Genomic DNA, 20,326 nt, shown 5'->3' with positions numbered 1-20,326 from the left:
CTTTGGAACAAAAGGGCCATTTGTTTTCCCTGCCCCTCCTGGCAAAGTGGCAAAAGGCTTGCATATGAAGGATTAAAGAAAAAAGAAAAAAGTTTGGCTTGTGTAGATTATTTTTAAGGGCACCTATTGTGAAGGGACAACAAAAGAGTCTTCTGGCACCTAGGCGCTTCGTTGTTTTTGCTGCAACAGGCTAACATGGTTACCCTTCTGGATATTGTGGAACAGGCGCTATTGACAAGGACCTTCATTCATACTGTGCAGAATACAATCCATGTAGCCCCCATCTGGCCGTAACCTCTGCAACCAAATTCTCAGTGCAAAGCGGGGAGGAAGCAGAGCAAGGACGCAATGCTTGCTCAGAGCCAAGGAGCACACTGGAAAAAATATATCACAAGGCAGAAGGCCATTGTTATTTAGCAGATTAACAAGGGACATGTTTCAAAATCAACTGCAAATTGTTTTCATGAACCTGGCAAATGCCAGATTGCTGTTGGCAGGTGAGCATTCAGCACAAATATTCTTCTTCAGAATTTGCAGCCTTCAAAATCTTAACATCTGAGTCAGCCCTTCAAATAGGAGTTAATACCTGGGTCAAATTGGGAATGAAAAAAGATGCAGAGGAAAAACTAAGAGAGCTTGTCGTCAAGGCCACTTTTGCTTTCACAATGGCTCTTAAGGAAAATTGGCGACTGACCAGGGCCTCAGAAAATCCTGATATCTAAGACTTCAATATTATTAGCCATGAACACTTTCTATAGCACTTTCAGTTTCCAAAAGCCTTTACAAGCTTTATTTGCTTTTGTTTTGCAGGACCCCTGTGCCATGTAGTTTTTATGGCTCTCCTGGTGGCTTTAGAGATCAATGTCCACAGGATCCTTCTGGATCAGCTCTGTAGGCTAGGAGTCAGAGGCATGGTATTATGAGGATTCAGGTCTGTTAGCAGTAGGCAACTTTTGCTAAGCCCCTTGGGTTTTAAGGCACAGAGTGCCACAGGATTCCCTCCTGAAGATGCTGCTGGAAGCATTTCACCTAGGGATCTGAGGCATGGTATCATCAGTATGCTGGCTATTTAATTGCTACTGGACCCAATTAAATAAATTGACTCTGGCATTCATAAACACCCTAGGTCCCAAAAACTTGGAATAGTATCTCCTCTGTATCTGACAGTCTGAGCCTTATGATCTGCGCAGAAGGCCCTTTCCATTGTTCCAGCAATTACTATGCTTCATTACATGGTGATCCACGGAGGACCCCAATATGGAACTCTCTCCCTGTGGCAAAACGGCTGTCCCCTTTATCGATTACATTTGCCAACAGCTGAAGACACACAACTTGAGGCAGGCACTTTGGGGAGCATATGCATAGTTAAGGAGCAGCGGCTGATTGGTTTTATCATTTTACTTATTGGTTTACGTGTACTTATGAGACATTTGAAGGGACGTGGGTGGCGCTGTGGGTTAAACCACAGAGCCTAGGACTTGCCAATCAGAAGGTCGGCGGTTCGAATCCCCGCAACAGGGTGAGCTCCCGTTGCTCGGTCCCTGCTCCTGCCAACCTAGCAGTTTGAAAGCACGTCAAAGTGCAAGTAGATAAATAGGTACCGCAAGTAGATAAATAGGTAAAGAAGCGTTTCCGTGTGCTGCTCTGGTTCACCAGAAGTGGCTTAGTCATGCTAGCCACATGACCTGGAAGCTGTATGCTGGCTCCCTAGGGCAATAAAGCAAGATGAGCGCCGCAACCCCAGAGTCGGCCACGACTGGACCTAGTAGTCAAGGGTCCCTTTACCTTTACCTATGACACATTTTATGTGGTGCTGAAAACCATCCTGCGATCCTATGGAACCAAGGATGAGTTTAAAATATAACAAACAAACAAAAATAACTACTCCCATTTCACAGGTAGGAAACTGAGGTTGAGAAGTTGTAACATGCCCAAGATGACTGTGTGAACCCATGCTAACGTTGAACCTGAGCTTTCTAACTCTTGAAAATGAAAATAAATAATGCAGTTAGGTGTGTTTTCAACTGACCTTCTGATTATTATGGGTTTTATGGGAGGGAGAATCAAATGTTCAAACTTGCCTCTAGATTATAATTTTAATTGTGCCTGGCTAGGGAGCAGGGATCACCAATATTTCCAATAGCTGCCTCCACAAAAGTAGCTCTGATCGACCCTCATGCTACACATTTTTTATGGGTAGGCCTTTGTATGTGCTAAAAAAGTTTTAAGTTCTGTGCCTAGGACACCCAAACAGGATATTGCAACTTGTGTACAAATTATGCAAACAGAGTTTTCTGCACGCTTTTATTCTGCAGCTTTTATTATTTTCATATTTCCCATTCTGGTTTAGCTAGCCACTGGGAGTTCTGCAAGGTACCTGTGCCCCTCCCCCCCCAATGGCCCTGGCTTCTGAGGTTTCAGCCCACACAATTCCAAGCATCTGTTCACAGGCACCATGGCTCAGAGCCTGCTCCTTTCCCCCTACCCTGAGAGCCGAAGTTCTCTGCTAGCTGAATTCTGTGCTTAATACCCTACAGGATGTTTTCCCTGCCCTCCTGCGGAATTGCAGCAGACACATGGCAGCACCCTGGGTACAGGACTGAAAGATCATTGCTAAGCAAAGAAGAGAATGAGGCTCACAGTGCAATCTAAACCCAAGACCCACCGGGGATGAGCAAGTTTGGATCTGGTGGATTTTGGGCTTTCCTATCTGAGCCAAAGCTCAGTCCCACACCCTGGTTCAAGCAGGGGCTCAGCCAGAGAAACTTACACCTGTGTAAGTCTTTGAGATAGGGGTATTTTGGGGAGAAGGCAAGGAGAGTCACCTGCTCCAGTCATGTGGCCAAGTGCCTGATCCTCAAAACTCAAGCCCCACCCCTTCCATATTAGATGACAGTAGCCCCTCCCATTGGTTCCTCAACAGAATGTAGAATAGGGGTCACTTCAATGGCGTAGCGTGGGGGGTGCAGGGGGGGCCGGCCGCACTGGGCGCAACATCTGGGGGTTAGGGTTAGGGGGCGCAAATCCACGGGTTAGGGGGCACAAATCCACGGGTTAGGGGGGCGCAAATTACTTGCCTTGCCCCGGGTGCTGACAAGCCACGCTACGCCACTGGGTCACTTACGATGGTGTAAGCTATACCAGCTTCCCATGTTAAGGATTGCTCTGTAAAAAATATTCAGCCACCTTCATGAAGCCAATGGGCAGCGAACAGAAGGCCACTTAGTCTTCCTTGGCCAGTGTTGCCCATTTAAGCTGCTATGGCTAAAGTCTCTGGGTGATTACAAACACAGAAGCAAGCAGAAAAGGTCTTAGGAGATGTATTCCACACTAAAGGATTGGAAAAGCGAAACCAACAGATGGGATACCCCAATGCATAGGGCAGGGATTCCCAAACTGTGGCCCATGCACTACCAGTGGTCTGCAAGCTTCATTTAGGTGATCCGTGGCATCCCTCCACTAAATACTCACACTGATTTTTTAATTGTATTTTTATTGCTTCTTTTCTTTCTTATGTTGTATTTTATTGTAGGACAATTTGAATTCTATGGAACGCAAATCATAATACAATTAAACACAATGTAAGAAAGAAAAGAAGCAATAAGAATACAATTAAAAATAACATAATCTAGAATAGTGCATTACTACTGCTTCAATGAATGATTTTAGAGTGTTGTTTATGTTATACTTTTATACTGTTTTATTGTTGTTAGCCGCCCTGAGCCCGGCTTCGGCTGGGGAGGGCGGGATATAAATAAAATTTATTATTACTATTATTATTCAAGAGGCAAACAAATCATGAAGTGATCCACCAAGACCATCAGCGATTTTGAAATGGTCCATCGACTAAGAAGTTTGGAAATCACTGGTATGCAGCCTGTAGCTGCTTTGGATCAAGTCAGACTATTGATGAACCAGTGGTTTATCTAACCCAGTACTGTCAATAATAATAATGATTATTTTTTTCTTTATACGGCACCCAGCTGGCTGGTTTGCCCCACCCACTCTGGGTGGCTTCCAGCAATACTGCCTGGCAGCAGCTCTACAGGGTTTCAAGGAGGGAACCTTACCAGTCCTACCTTTGGGCTCCACCCCATTGGAATTGAAATGCATCCTTTTCTGGCACTCAGTGCAGCTCATCAGGAACCTGGTCACAGCTTCTCTTGGAAGGAAGGCGTAAGTTTCAGCAATCTGGAGGAGAAACAAGAAGATGACATCGGTCCATATCCTGGATGAGTAAGTCAGCCCCACATGAGCATATTTTGCTTTGCTGTTTTAGTGCAGGTTCAATGTACAGAAAATGTCAATTTATTTGTTATTTATTTAAGAAATGTATATTCTGCTTTTCACTATATGTCTCAGAGCGACTTACAGGGAGGAGTAAAACACGTAGAAACTAGCCAACTGTACAAAGGTAAAAATTATACTTGTCCCCCCCCCCCTTTATTATTATTATTTATTTTTTTTTGCATCTGGCCCCATCCACCTCTGGGAGGTGGCCTCCAGAAGGTTACCTGGAAGGGAAAGTGGCCCTTGAGCTGGAAAGGGTTCCCCATCCCTGGTTAGACAGTTCCCCTTACAGTTTACCAAATTCTGCTTCCCTGCTTTCTGTTAGTTCTACTCCTGCCCCCCTAGAGCAATGGAGAACAAGTCTGCTCCTTCCTCTGCATGACAGCCCTTCAAATATTTGAAGACAGCTATCATGTCACCCCCTCAATCCTCTCTTCTCCAGGCTAAAGAGAAGAAGCACTCACTGATCTATTTCCTAAGGCTGTTCCCAGGGAGCTCTGTCACTGGGGAGGAAAATGAACATTCCCAGCTTTACCTAACAAAGACATTTTAGGTAGGTGCAGGAGATAGGCTTGATGACGCTGAGTGTCCTTCCAGAACTAATATTATTTCATTCCTGGTCCCTCCCAGGCCCATGAGATGAGGTGAGACAGTCGCCTTAGGCAGTAGATCTGGACCTGGAGAGGACATCACTTGTCCCTGCCATGTCCCTGCCTCCGTGAGCAAGCCACGGCACTGTCACAGGAACGCACACACCGCTGCCTCCTTTGCCATGGGCAGCCCCACTGCTGCTACGGGTGTCCCCCACCGCAACTGTGGGTTTCTCTGGTCCCTCCAGCAAAACCCAGCCATATTCCAGAGCCTGGCCTTCACTGACGGAGAAAACAGAAAGCTCCTTCGCTTCAGTGCCCAGCTGTACAGCACCATGCACACTGCTGGTGTGATATAAATGCAAGATGCTGGCTCCAGCCTTTAAAGCGCCGAATGGCCTTAGATCAAGGTATCTGCAGAACCGCCTCCCCCAGTATGATCCTGCCTGAGAACCCCATTCCACTCCAAAGGCCCTCTTCCATGGCTACTTCCCCTCTGGGGTGTGGTGGGAGGACCTTCTCAGCTGCAGCCCCCAGACTTTGGAACAGCCTCTGGCAGGATGGGGCGGGGTCACTGCCCACAAATTTCCAGCATGCTTTTAGACAAACTCTGTTTACATTTTCATTGTTACTTTTTGAATAATATACTGTTCTATTTGTAATTCTGTCATTAGCTGCCTTGAGTACAGTTTCAGTAGAAATGCAAAATAGAATATAATCTGTGCTTATATTTTGGAAAGTTGTTCACTGCACATTTGACCACCTCTTAAGCTATCATGATCAAATTTCGCATGATGATTCCTGAGATCAAGGACCAGGTTTTCATCTATGTTTGGTTACAGTTGGCTATCATTTTGAATCAAGATGCAAAACGGCGCTTACTTTAACCAACTGGTTTCAAACCTGTCCTTATTTTGGGAGGTTCTTAGAATTCTCAAGCAACACCAGGTACAACACTGCCTGTAAATGGTAAGTATGGAAGTAATAGCAGCTGTGACAGCAAGAGGTTGTACAGAGACCCAGTGGCTCTCTGTTCTTTAGCCACTTTTGCAAACAATACTTTTGTAAGATCCCCTTCAGGGTACAGGTCTCCAGTTGCCACTTCCCAAATACCCAGCACTTCTTCAGGCCCAATATCTGCAACTGCTTAGAAAGTCTCAGAACAGGGGAACCAGTTCAAATTTACCGTATTTTTCGCTCTATAAGACGCACCAGACCACAAGACGCACCTAGTTTTTGGAGGAGGAAAACAAGAAAAAAATATATTCTGAATCTCAGAAGCCAGAACAGCAAGAGGGATCGCTGCGCAGTGAAAGCAGCGATCCCTCTTGCTGTTCTGGCTTCTGGGATAGCCGCGCAGCCTGCATTCGCTCCATAAGACGCACACACATTTCCCCTTACTTTTTAGGAGGGAAAAAGTGAGTCTTATAGAGCAAAAAATACGGTATTTATTTCTCTCATCATTTCAACCTACTCACCCTTCCAGGAACAATCCATTATTCTCCCTACCAAGGTTATGGCTAACAATGACAGCATGCTTTCTGCAGGGAACTGATAACACTTTAACAAATATTAACAACAGGCGGGGTTGTTTGCACTCTACTCCAAAAAAACAAAAAACAAAAAACAAAGCCACCACAAACAAACCTCAATAAGGAAATCCTAATTTTGTGAGAAAGAAGCAAAAAAGTCCATGCTCAAAATAAAATTGACATATTTTCAACTGCCCCTCTGCCAACGTGATATTTAGAATATGAAATTCTGAAAAATCTAGCTGGCTTCCATTATTTCTGTGATGGCATCTGAAGAATGTTAACGCTTTATTTTGTATTTTTGTAAACCAATTAGAGGGCTTTTTAAAAAATCAAGATGTAAATAAACTTAGATAGATAGATGATAGAGATAGATGATAGATAGATAGATAGATAGATAGATAGATAGATAGATAGATAGATAGAAAGAGATAGATAATAGATAGATACCGTAGATAGATGATAGATAGATAAGGCTGACATTTCCAGGGCCCAAATCTATGCTAGGTTTTCTGCAGTTAAATGTCTGAAGAACTATAAAAGAACAAGCATCACATCAGCATCAACAGTTCGAACATGCTGATTTTGAAAATGGAAGCACCATAGTCATTCCCAGGACCTGCACCCAAGTACTTTGTGATACTCTTGCCATAGCTTTTCATGAAAGACTGGAGAGCAGGTTTTGAGCATGAGCATGCTCAAAGTCTTGACTGCCCAGAGTAGCCTCGCGGAAGCTGCTCGATTGGCCAGAGGCTGTTCTGTGTCATTCCTGTTCTTTCTGCATTTGGTCCATTGTAATATTTCCAAAACTGATTAACTATGGTTGTGGCAAGAGTGCCAGGCTTAGTCTAACCTCCAGTGCCAGCACAAAGCCCTGAAAACAGACATCTTCTGCTTCTGTTGCTATTGTTATAGAATATATTTATCATCAGTAAGTAATTCTGTCTCCTGCGAAATCTCTATGTGGGACAAGAAGCTACAGTTAGAACTGGATATGGAACAACTGATTGGTTCCAAATTGGGAAAGGAGTACGGCAAGGCTGTATATTGTCTCCCTGCTTATTTAACTTATATGCAGAATTCATCATGCGAAAGGCTGGGCTGGATGAATCCCAAGCCGGAATTAAGATTGCCGGAAGAAATATCAACAACCTCAGATATGCAGATGACACAACCTTGATGGCAGAAAGTGAAGAGGAATTAAAGAACCTTTTAATGAGGGTGAAAGAGGAGAGCGCAAAATATGGTCTGAAGCTCAACATCAAAAAAACGAAGATCATGGCCACTGGGCCCATCACCTCCTGGCAAACAGATGGGGAAGAAATGGAGGCAGTGAGAGATTTTACTTTCTTGGGCTCCATGATCAGTGCAGATGGTGACAGCAGTCACGAAATTAAAAGACGCCTGCTCCTTGGGAGAAAGGCGATGGCAAACCTAGACAACATCTTAAAAAGCAGAGACATCACCTTGCCAACAAAGGTCCGTATAGTAAAAGCCATGGTTTTCCCAGTAGTGATGTATGGAAGTGAGAGCTGGACCATAAAGAAGGCTGATCGCCGAAGAATTGATGCTTTTGAATTATGGTGCTGGAGGAGACTGTTGAGAGTCCCATGGACTGCAAGAAGATCAAACCTCTCCATTCTGAAGGAAATCAGCCCTGAGCGCTCACTGGAAGGACAGATCGTGAAGCTGAGGCTCCAATACTTTGGCCACCTCATGAGAAGAGAAGACTCCCTGGAAAAGACCCTGATGTTGGGAAAGATGGAGGGCACAAGGAGAAGGGGACGACAGAGAATGAGATGGTTGGATGGTGTTCTTGAAGCTACTAGCATGAGTTTGATCAAACTGCGGGAGGCAGTGGAGGACAGAAGTGCCTGGCGTGCTCTGGTCCATGGGGTCACGAAGAGTCGGACACGACTAAACGACTAAACAACAACAACAACAACAACAACAACAAGTAATTCACAACTCTTCCAATGCTCACAGGAATCATATAAGATTCCTGATGCTTCCATCTATCCCCTTTTTACAGGTAGAGAAGAGTGACCAAAGGGGCAGCAACTTGCACCCAGGGCCATTAAGCAAAGTCATGACTGAACTGAACCGGGGGCATGGAGGAAGCTGCCTTATACTGCCTCTGTGGAGCCCAGTATTGTCTCCTCTGACTCACCAGGAGCAGTTCAAACAAGGTGGCATTTCCCAATCCCACTACCTGAGCTCTTTTCAACCTACGGAGTCTGAACTTGAGACCCTGGACGCTCAAGGCATGTGCTCGACAAGACTGAGCTCTGGCCCTTCCCAGGCACACTCACTGTGGGGTTAGAAAAGCCTTTTCAGTTTCCCCCTCCTGATTCCCTGCCAAAGTGGCCTCATTGTGCTGCTGCGAATGCCAGCGAGTCCCATGACAGAAGCGTGGGGCATTTCGTGTCTCAGCAGCAAACCAAGGTTTTAGCACATTTGAAAACACAGAACCGCATGAACTGTCTGAGATCACGTTCTGGAAAAGAGATCAGCAATGTCAAGAACAAAGCCTTGGAAGAAGTGTCTCTTTGTCTGATTTCACAAACAAAAGCATAAGAGATCAGGCCGAGGAGACGTTTAGTCCAGGACTAGTTCCAGGAATGGAATAGCCCACCAGATGCCCCATGAAACGTAAGGGCAGAGCAAAACAGAAATAGTCACCCCCTTCTTGCCTGCCCTCAGCATCTGATAGTCAGGTATACACTGCCTCTGAACATGGACATTTAGCCCTCACAACTAACGGTCATTTACCACCCTTGCCACTCCACCAATTTGTCTTAAAAGCCACCTCAGACAGAGGCCACTTCCACCTTTGAGGGTAATCAATTCCACATCTGTGGTGTGCCAGTCCTAAACTTACTGCCAATCCATTTCCATCCATTGTTGCTTAAAAGAGGCTTAAGTCCAGGAGTGGAATTCAACATCACGCTCTTCCAGTCGTTTCATCTGCGCAAGCATGGCAGCCTGCCAGGCGGAACGGCACCTCCTCTCTTCCCCCTGTAAACTGTTCTGTGGGTTCTCATGACTGCCGCCCCCCAAGCCAATCTCAAGGGGAACATGGAAAAGGAGCCCTGTTGCGCAAGTCGCTGAGCTCCCATTTCCACTGACAGGGCTGGTTAAGCGAATCCTGCCCTATGCCAGTATTCCCTGTTTCTGCACAACAACATCATGCATTAGGCATGTTGACATAATTTATTTATTGCACTTATATACCTTTCTGACAAGGCACCCAAGGTGGTTTGCAATTTTAAAATATCAACACAAATAATGATGTAAAACGTAAAGTTGGCCCGAACATTGTCGTACTCTGACACCCTGGTTCTAAATATATTTACTCGGCTTGCTGATTGTTGTTATGTTTGTTTGTTTTTTACTTTTACTGTTTGCCGCCCAGGAGACATTGCTAATTGTACAGCATACAAACAATGTAAATAAATAAGTATGCTTCACATGTTAAGGCAGCTTCAAAAATCATATTCAAGTATGCTTCATATTTTCAAGCCAGGTAACAGGGAAGAAAGACAGATTTTACTTTAGGAAGGGGCTACACGTTCTGGCACCTTCAGCTAAAAGGTTCTCAGGTATAAAGGAAAACCTGAAGAGCTGCTGTCAGGCAAAGGAGAGAACACTGGCCTAAACACACCATTGGTCTCACTCTTTGGCTCACTGTAAAGCAGATTTATATGATCTGAACTGCAGCCTTACAAAAACTCACACAACGGGCCTCATTTTTCATAGTAGGAGAACCATGCCTCCGGCAGGAGCGCTCAAATAATGGCCTGTTTCTCTGTGGCAAAAATGGGCAAGAGCACATGATAATGTGTATCATTAAGTTTGTGTCTCTTCCCAGGATCCCAAAAAATATGAAGGACCTCTGCCAGATCTTTCAGATTAAATAGCTACATTATAGGAAGGGATGTTATTCAAATAAATAAATAGCTGTGGCATTAACCATATCGCTAAGTTAAAAAGAAAAGGTGGGATGGAGAGGAGGAGTAGGGAGAAAGTCATATTAGAGACTAAACATTCTTAGCAACACTGGAGAAAACACCCTCTGTTTCCTGTTCCAATTAACCCTTTTCAGTTTGTGCGCTGAGAAAAACATATATGTGTACAGCAGTACCTCGGGTTAAGTACTTAATTCGTTCCGGAGGTCTGTTCTTAACCTGAAACTGTTCTTAATCTGAAGCACCACTTTAGCTAATGGGGCCTCCTGCTGCTGCCGCGCCACCGGAGCATGATTTCTGTTCTCATCCTGAAGCAAAGTTCTTAACCCAAGGTACTATTTCTGGGTTAGCGGAGTCTGTAACCTGAAGCGTATGTAACCTGAAGCGTATGTAACCCGAGGTACCACTGTATGGGTTTTTTTAAAAAAAATGAGAAGAACTTTAGGACACATATCACATGAGCTCACTCTTAAAAATCAAAACAGAGAAGGAAAAGAGACCTGAACCTTTCTAGAAGAGAGAGAAGAACAAAAAAAACCCCAGTGATTTTTAAAGAGTGATTTTTTTAAAAAGAAACAAGGCACCCTGGTTTTTTCTTTAAAAAAAATAATAAAGATACCTATCTCCACTAAGTGGCAGCACAACCCAATTTTTGCTGGCAGGCTAAGAAGCAGCAGGGCAAAGAGCAAGGGGGGGGGCGACCTGGTCCCACACTGCTTTGGAGATGCCAAGAGGGTTGTTCCCTAAGCACTTGCCATGGCCTCCTGGAGCCCCTTTTGGCTGAGTGGCCACCCTGCCTCCCCTTCTTCTCTCAAGGACCCCACGAGTCATTTCTCAGCAATTCCCCTTTCAGGAGCTGCCCAAAGAAGGGATGCAATACAGAGGAGGCTGCTTGGCTAATCGGAAAATGAGCTGACAACTGCATCCCAGCTGTGCCTCGTCTTGCTCCTTCCATTTTTTAGTTCAAAGTGTGGCAAAAAGCAGCAGTGAGTTTCATGAGCCGTTGGGGAAGCCATCCTGATCTGGAGGAGAAGGAAAAAAACAATCCCGAACTCTTCTGATCCCAAATGTGGAGATCTGAGCAAATTCACAGGCTGCTTTCTGCCCCTTGCATCTTCTCCTTTCCCCCCTTGCAGGAGAAACCTGTTCTTGAGAGCAATGTGGTAGCAGCTGGGATTTGGCTTACTTGGGCGGTAGCCTGTAGCAGCTTCCATTATCAGAAAAAATACAAAAAATAATGATGACAACAGACCACAATAGTTGCTTTGGCTAAAACTCTCCAGTTTCCAGCTCATTAGCACACTTTTCTTGCTGTGAGTCAGCCAGGAAAAGAGAGCAAGTAGAGTTGGTGTATGAATTGACCCTTACACCCTTGGCATGAAGCTCAAACTACTGAATCTGCTGTTAATTACTTCAACATGTTTATATACCCCCTTCTTCCAAGCAGCCTGGGTTAGTAGATAAGGATACACCCTATTCTTAGCCTCCCGACAACCCTGTGATGTAGGTTTGGCTGAGAAAAAGTGCAGTCCAAATTCATTCACACTGAGCCTCATGTCTGGAGGGGGGGTGCGATCTGAAGCCAGAACCCTCAGGTTCAAGTCCACCACTTCACGCACCTCATGCGCCTGGCCTGATGAAATCCCACAGGGTTTCCACAGGAATCTCAACCACCTGAAGCAGGGAATGACAGCAATGGTCTTTCTTTAATGTGTCCCAACTCAGTCTTGGTAAACTCAGTGAACTGGCAAGCAAGCACCTGATAACTGCTAGCTCCTCTAGCTGCCATATTAATAACTCTTCCTCTGCTGCTACCTGTCCACAACATGGCCATATCGGGAAAGCAGGTGGGAAGTTACCCCTGGTGGTTCTGGAGCAGTACTAAAAAAACTCTGCCACTTTCGTGTTGTGATCTCATTTAGGAAGTTAGTTCCTTAGCGTGGACTAAGAGCTGTTTGTGGCGAGAATGCCGCTGTCCTGAAATACCTGCTCAGGTATGGGGACAGACAGATCTAAAAATGGCTTGGGCCCAAAACAATTTTCAGTTCCAGGGCTGAGTCCTAGAACAGGTGCAGAACTGCTTGTTGCCTTTGAGCATGTGCAGAATGCTTGCTGGGATTAAGGGAAGGGGCTTCCAGACTGGAGAGCATGACTCTAGGTGGTCTTCTGAGTCCTAGGATGGCCCCCTTACAGTGGGCAGTCTGTTTCAATGAGTCCGCGACTTGAAAGGCTGTCTAGTCCAAGGCAGTTTAAAGATAAACAACCATAAGAATGGGGGGGGGGGCTTGAAATTGCTGGTCATCAGTTAATACCTGGACAGCCGACTAAGCAGGATTGCAGATCATGTTTTCCCCACTGCGGTGAGATGCCCTGTATTTCTAGTCACCAGCTATTATTCCACAAGTTGGTATCCAACTAGGGTGTTCTGTCAGTGCAAGGATTTCCATTTGTACAACCCCCCCCCCCCAATGTGGCCAAATCTGCACTGGTTTGAGATTTCTGCCAGGCCTTAAGATTCCTTGCATGGATTTTAGAAGGCAGAGAGTCCCCTGCACTGTGAATATTTTGAAAACTCAGGAACAGACTGAACCCCGAGAACAAATTTGAGGGTGGGGAGGAGAGGAGAGCAGGGAAGTCCCAACATTGCACAAGCAGAAATCATTGTGCCGATGGGATGCATTACTCAGCACTACTTTGGATAGAACCCAAACAGTACATAATGCACCTTTACATATAAATTAGCAAATACGTTAGTAAACTGCTATATATGCTAATTTATGCAAATCTGTGGTGGGGCATAAGTGGCCACTCTGTTGAGTCCCAGGACCCTTTCAGAAACTAAGCACAGAGTAAGTGTCATTCTATGAGGAGGCAGCTGGATTGCCTGATGAGGGGTTAAGTTCACTGTGTTTATGTAGTTTATCACAAAGCCCACTCCTGAGGCAGGTAGCTATGTAGTACAATGATTTCTCTGCCACCTCTTTAATTTCTTTTGAAGAAGTACCTTTCTTGCACTTCCCCATATTAGGGACACCAGACTGCAGCACTCTGCCAGTCCCCATGGGGCCCTTTCTTGCAAACAGTCAGCTAATTTATTTCTGATAGCCTACCTAAGCAAGCAGAGAATTACCTCCAGCTCCAAATTATCAACCTGATTGGCTGCCCTCTGGAAGTGGAAGACAAAGGCGAACTCTCTGCTGAATCTGGCCTAGTTCTCACAGAGGTAGTAAACCTGCGTCTTGGGGTGTGCCACTTCAGACTGCAGGTAGGAACTCACACCAAATGCTCCCTCTGCCAAGAAAATCCCTACATGCACAAATGTAGCCTATTGCATAGAAGGCTAGGGCTTTTTTAAAAATCTTCCCTAGCTTTTTTATGTTCAGGGTACTTTTGAATTTAATTTTACCATTTTGGCATGGGGGCTCATTTTATCACGCGGACCCTCACCTGCATTCTGAAGTGGTTCAACCCAGAGACACAGTGCTGGGGGGGGGGGCAGGCAAGCACCGACAGAGGTGGCAGCAGAGTCCCTCCCACCGAGACAGGGTTCACCCCTGAATCTGGCATCTCCATATTAATTCTGGTCCAGTGCGGCATCCCCGATGGGGGCACCAGAAAGGGAAGATGGCTCAGAGCCCTCCCAGGTCAGGAGGGGATACAGGCCTGCTAATGTGATGAGATCAGCTCAAGCAGAGGGGTGGAGCGCAGCAGAGCTGCAGCTTTGCTGGCCTGAGAAAAGCAGGCAGATCCAGCCTGCTCCCCTGAGGCTCTGAAAGGCATAGATTAGCACTCCCTGGAGCCAAATTGAAGGAATTGGGGGAGGGCCAGAGCTGTCTACTGTCGAAACAAGCAGAAAGTTTCCTGAATTGTAGTTGTACTGGTGGCCTTGCCCTCTTCCATTATGGAGAGGTCATCCGCCGATAGGCAGAGAAAATCGGCACAGACAATAGCTTTGCTGGCTGCGTGCAGAGGCAACGGCAGGGGCAGCCTCCAGGTTGCCCAACCTGCCGCCGCTGTTAGGGGACAGGGAATATGAACAGGAGCTCTTTGCTCCCTGGGAAATATGCCAGAGGCAAACAGAGCCCAGCTGGGGAAGGGAAGGACAGGCCTGCATTGCAGGAAGTCAGGCAGCCATGTGCCCTGTGGAGGATGGGCTCTGGTGAAGAGGTTAGAGAGAGGGAGGGAGAGAGGGAGAAGCTGAGTCTTCAGCTGCACATTTAGCCCCCTGGATCTCCAGCAGCAACCAAATTGCTGGCAGAGGTAGGGGGGCCACGGCCGCCTTGCAATTTTTCAAGCAAGCAGGAATCCAAATGTCACAGTGCAAAAGCTGCAAGCTGTGCAGCCCTCGGAAGGCCTCGCTTGCTGCATTCAGTTGCTCGGTGCCCCAGGAATAAACAGAGCAGCAAAGAATTAGGCAAGAGATTGTAGGCCCCAAGTAAAGAAGGAGAATGGAGAGGCAGAAGCTGCCCCAATGTTCTCCTACTAGCAAGACCCCGGGGGCCAATTCATCTCCAGTCTAGCTAATGTGACTGAAATAGGGATATATGGAAAGAGATTGAGCATGTTACATGGGAAGGGACAGGGAAGGATGTGTTATTACTAAGGATAACAACTGAAAAAATAGCATTCATTCAATTGAATAATAGTCACTCAATTTGATAAATACTTCAATGAATAACATAAATGTATAGCCCACAACACAGGAGCATTTAGCAATGAAAGCTGAGAAGCAAGCATAAAATGTTACATCAAAATTTAAATGAAACATTCATTTCAGCAGTACGGGCATGACAACTGCTGGATTCTCCCAATCTGTTGTCCAAATTTGCTTGGCGTATAATTTTAATGTGCACAACGGGGCCACCTGTCCCGCTAGTCAGCATCCTACTGGAACCTCTGGGAGATTCTGCAAGCAGTAGGAGATAGCAATACGGAGGACTGTATGTCCTAGGAAAACTAACAGTCTGGGCCAAGGAAAACTGAATTCTGCATCTTGAATAAAAATGTCAATTAAGCCAATCTATTCCCATGTTAGTGGTGTTTTTAGTTCTATAGACTTGTTATTATTTTCATTATACCAAAAGTTTGGAATATATTACTGATGTCTCTGGCCCGCTTTCTGTGTCTGTTTCAGTATTTCTAACCTGTGGTGATTCTGTTTATGCTTAATTTTGCATTTAATAAAAATAACTTTTAAAACCTCAAGCCAATCTATATGCATTTGCTTATTCTGGGGATGCCATCATCTTCTTCTGCTTATGAAGGGGAAGGGCAAAAAGCTGGCTAAGAGTTTTTGACGTCCTGCCTTCTAATTTCTGGCTTAAGAAGACTGGAACCTTCTGCGTTCCAGATGTGTGCTCAACTTCTGAGCTTCTGAGAAGATACCATGATCACACATTCAGCTCTAAGCTAGGTCTGCAGCACTGAGGACTAGACACCTGCTTTTTAAAAAACAAACAAACCAGCAACCGGCATTCTACAGCCAACACCAAATGTGAGGCAAAAAAACATACTTGGCCTGTCTCAAAATACCTTCCCAGTCTCAGAATATGAAGTTTGCATGTACGGTTATCACAGTAGCCCAAGAGCTACTAGGCCTCTTTAGCATTTGTCCTAATTCTTTTTAAAGCCGTTTATGCTAATAACCTATCACAAAATCCATTGCAGCAGAGCCAGAGCAGTGTATGAGCTGCAAAAGACCACCATAAATGCATGAAGCGGTTTTAGGCAATCTACCATCTTTCCAGCTTCGGCCCCCTACCCAATTCCATTCACCGTATTGGTTTAATACTACTGCTGATGATGATCTACCTCATAGGGCTGTTGTAAGGACCCAAGACAATGCCCGTGAAACACCTTTGAGCACCCAGGAAACATTATATATATCTTAAGTATTGCTAAGCTGTGGCAAGACGTTCCATAGGCTGAGCATGCGCTGAGTGGCGGAGTCCTTCCTTTGTTTAAGAAGCATTTCCTTTTCATTCTACATGGCTGGTCACTGCCTTCCCTGTGCCTTGATGCTCATGCCTGGCCCCTCCCTTCTCTAAGCACATCTGCCACGGCCATCTCCTCTCCCCCCACCCTTCTTCTACTGATGCCCACTCTGATCCCTCTTAGCCAGTCCTTCTCACATGCAGGAGCCTATTCCCTAGTCAGCCCCCCTCTGGGTGTGTGTGAAAAGGGGGGCATAGTGGGATGTGGCCACTGGCCCATTGGGGGCCTCTGTCAGTAGTACAAAGACAGGAATCTCACCGCCCGGTAGGTCTTCTTCTGCCCGGCATGTTTGGGTGCTTTGCCTGGCTCCGCCGAGCTCTCCACATGCATCGAGTAGATGATGTCAAAGAAATCTTCCACCACAGCGACGCGCTTGAGAGCGATGCCCTCGGGCTCCGACAGACCATCTGCCCCCTACAACAGCGCAGGCAAGTCAAGTTAGTCTCAGGAATGGGTGACAGAGGTGAAGAAAAGGGCTGCAGGATAATATGAGTGGAGGGAGGGAAAGGGAGAAACACAGAATCCCACTCCTGCCAAGGTCTGAACGTGTAAGGAGAAGGGGTGTCTGAGGAGGTTCCTATCAGGGCAAGGAGTGTGATATTTGCTGCTGCTGCTGCTGCTGCTGCCGCCACCAGAGACCAAAGCCAAAATGGGAGAGGTGAAAGCAGGAGAACCCATGAAGAAATCCTCCTCTTCTTATTTATAGCAATCTCATCAACAGACTGGGTTGTTGTTTTTTGTCAGGGCCACCTCCATCGCCCCCCTGCTGGCTACACAATGCTGGCTATCAATCAGCGAAAGAACTGCTAGTTGTTAAACACCTGCCTTTTAATCGAGCAATTTCAACAAAGTTGCACATTATCAAGAGAAGCGACTTCCTGATATATTGAAAGAAACGTAAAATTATGTAGGATTTATCTACCACTCGAGCTTAGAAGATAGGGTTCATATTTATTAAGGTTTTCTTCATTATTTAATACAGTAGCATACCAGAGCCTCTCCACCAGCACACACACACACCATACTCACAAAACTTGACAGATGCATTTAAAACAAGAGCTCCTGGAGGGATCCTATTCCCGCCGGAAACAGCAGGATTTGTACTTGTTGCTGATTTTACATAGCGCCAAATGCAAGGACTCTTGCAAGGGACCACTGGCTTAAAGAGTGCACTCCCAATTGTTTCCTTGCAAAGGGAGCTTGCGTCCAACACTGCTTAAATGCAGTGCCAAATGCAAGTCCCGCTGCTTCCTAGAAGGGACGGATCCACCTGATCTCCTATGATGTTATGTGATTGTCCACAGTGGTTCCCCAACCCTGTCTTAAAAAAAATAGTTGCACAATTAACATTTTGCCCTTACAAATTCATATTGGATTCAGTTCACGAAATCAATGAAAACTTTTGGTGATTAACCTATCAACTCTAAATCTATTTGCTAAGTGTTCTGAACTCTCAACCCCCTCCTTTAACAATGTGCCACCAGCATGAACCCTGCTCAGCTAGAAATTCTGTAGTGTCTGGGAAGAAGAGAAATAAACGGCATCGTAAATCAATACAAAAAAAGTATACATGTAAGCCAACTGCCCACAACTTTGTTCTGAAGTCTTAGCACTCATTGGACAAATCTTGAAAGCTGGTTGATGGGGCAGAACATTCTCCACGTGTTGTTCCTTGTAAACATAAGGGCTAGAAACTTGTTTTATGGCAAAAAAGAAAAGAAAGCTGAAATTTCGAGAAAGGTGCCTAGGTGTCCTTCTCATTACTACACTACTGACCTGACTCGTTGCCTGGCCATTTAGAGCGCTAAGTGTCACACATTCCCCATGTGTACTGCAAATGTCCAGTGTGCTGAATGAGCATGCCAAGGATTGCTCTAGTATAGAAGGATGTTTCAGCTTGCAGAAGGAGAGCTAGGGCAGGCAGCAGGCTAGACAGGTGCGTCCATCAACACACATGTGCACACACACATGCCGTCTAGACCAATAAGCAGGGCACCTTTTTCACCTTGAGGCCAGGATCCCTGGAGGAACAGGACTGAGTCACCCTCCTCCCCGCCTCTGACCTTTCCCAGATTTCACATTCATTTTCTTTCTCTCTCTGACATACAGCCAAACAGTAGCTGTGCAGCTAAGCTTGGAGTCCAAGTACAGGATGCTCTAGACCAGCCACGTGGCAGCAGGACAGAAGAGGCGAATGCCACTGAGCATCTTATCTGTCTGACATAAAGGGCGCTGGCTCTTCCTGGCAAGGGAAAGGAGGCCTACCTTGTTCCCTAGCTAGTTATTTGTGCCACACCCACAGCTCATGCGCCACGAAATCTGGTGGAAAACGAGATCTTGAAGGAATGAGGCAAGCATACTTTGTCTAAAGTTTGGAAATCATGCAGTTACAGTGCTGATTTTTCAACACGTCAGACAAGGGTGCTGAGGAGCTCATAAAAAATATGCAATTAAGGTGTCACTGGCTGTCAACTACAGCTGGCTCAGAGTTTGTGCACACATGTGAGTGTGCTGTTGTTTGCATTCACAGAAACCACTCATTCACAAAAATTACACAGAATTCACTGCTGAGATGTGGTGATGGCCACTGGCTTACAATGGCTTTAAAAACAAAAGTTGAACAAATTGATGGAGGGTGTCAACCAATAACTGTTAGCCATGATATCTAAATAGAACCTCCATATTCAGAGTAAGTATACCTCCGAATACCAGACACTGGAGACAACAGCAAGGGTAGACTGCTGCATTTATACTGTTTTTGCACTTCTCAAAGTCTTGTATTTAGCTTAATCCACATGGGCTCTCATGAAGTCATGCAACTGCGTACACAACTACATATTTAATTACTCTTCTAACAAGCCTTTGTACTTTCATAGGGAAAGAGCCCGATCTGAAACTCTAAAGAACCACTGTCAATCAACATAGACAATACTGCATGAAGGATGTCATCGGCCTGACACACTATAAAGGAGCTTCTACGTTCCTCCTTATGTACTTAACAAACCCCTGCTGTAACCAGACCCTTGAGAGATTTCTTTTTAAGATCAGTGCTTAATGCAAGAAATCTTCCATTTCAGTATAAAGTGAAGCAAACTGTGTCATAGATGAGGGCAAAACTAATCCCATCTCATGTTTTCAAATGGGAGCTTCTGGACATTCTCTTTCTCAGCACCCTAAGGAAGATTTGCAGGCTAGTCTTATGCAGTGACCTCAAGTCCAGTGACCTCAACAGACTTCAGCACACCTAACCCTTAACAGCATTGACTACTTAGGTGTATTTACATTCTCTGTGCAACCGAGAAACTTGCACAAAAGATATATGAATACCTCTACTTCTAAAAGAAGTAGGACCAGTAAAAACGCTGCCAATTTTAAATTTATTATACTGTTTTAAATATTATTTTATTAATTTGTTGTTGAATAGAGGTACAGAGTGGGACGCGGGTGGCGCTGTGGGTTAAACCACAGAGCCTAGGGCTTGCCGATCAGAAGGTCGGCGGTTCGAATCCCTGTGATGGGGTGAGGTCCCGTTGCTCGGTCCCTGCTCCTGCCAACCTAGCAATTCAAAAGCACATCAAAGTGCAAGTAGATAAATAGGTACCACTCTGGTGGGAAGGTAAACGGCGTTTCCATGCGCTGCTCTGGTTCGCCAGAAGCGGCTTAGTCATGCTGGCCACATGACCCGGAAGTTGTACGCCGGCTCCCTCGGCCAATAAAGCGAGATGAGCACCGCAACCCCAGAGTCGGTCAAAACTGGACCTAATGGTCAGGGGTCCCTTTACCTTTAGAGGTACAGAGAATCTTAAGCTTCCTGCCATTTCACTAGGTTATCTCTCAGGCAAGCCCATACCATGCACTAAGAGGATGGGGGGATGATGATGATAGCTTCTTGCTAGTAATATTATCATGCCCTTTGTGCAGCTATGGGCAGAAAAGAGGTCTGAACAGGGAA

At 45.6% G+C, this 20,326-nt stretch overlaps 2 protein-coding genes across 6 annotated transcripts in view; one reads left to right on the top strand and one right to left on the bottom strand.

The window, feature by feature from the left end:
* Positions 1 to 20,326, top strand: part of CCM2L (CCM2 like scaffold protein) — an 881,881-nt gene that overhangs the window by 262,814 nt on the left and 598,741 nt on the right. The gene's annotated exons all lie outside the window — the stretch shown is intronic.
* NOL4L (nucleolar protein 4 like) overlaps positions 1 to 20,326 on the bottom strand; it is a 135,041-nt gene that overhangs the window by 72,567 nt on the left and 42,148 nt on the right. For 3 of the 5 annotated variants that reach the window (XM_083507401.1, XM_083507403.1, XM_083507405.1), the window contains 2 exons: positions 16,633 to 16,788; positions 4,071 to 4,191 (listed from right to left, as the gene is read on the bottom strand). In XM_083507401.1, coding sequence (XP_083363527.1) covers positions 4,071 to 4,191; positions 16,633 to 16,788 — 277 coding nt within the window. The remainder of the gene's footprint in view (positions 1 to 4,070; positions 4,192 to 16,632; positions 16,789 to 20,326) is intronic. The other 2 variants (XM_083507404.1, XM_083507406.1) reach the window with 1 other exon arrangement.

Source organism: Podarcis liolepis (genome assembly GCF_965112155.1).
Source record: "Podarcis liolepis genome assembly, chromosome: 6".
Classification (NCBI taxonomy): Eukaryota; Metazoa; Chordata; class Lepidosauria; order Squamata; family Lacertidae; genus Podarcis; species Podarcis liolepis.
Note: the sequence above shows the minus strand (reverse complement) of the source record. Positions and strands in the feature narration are given on the sequence as shown.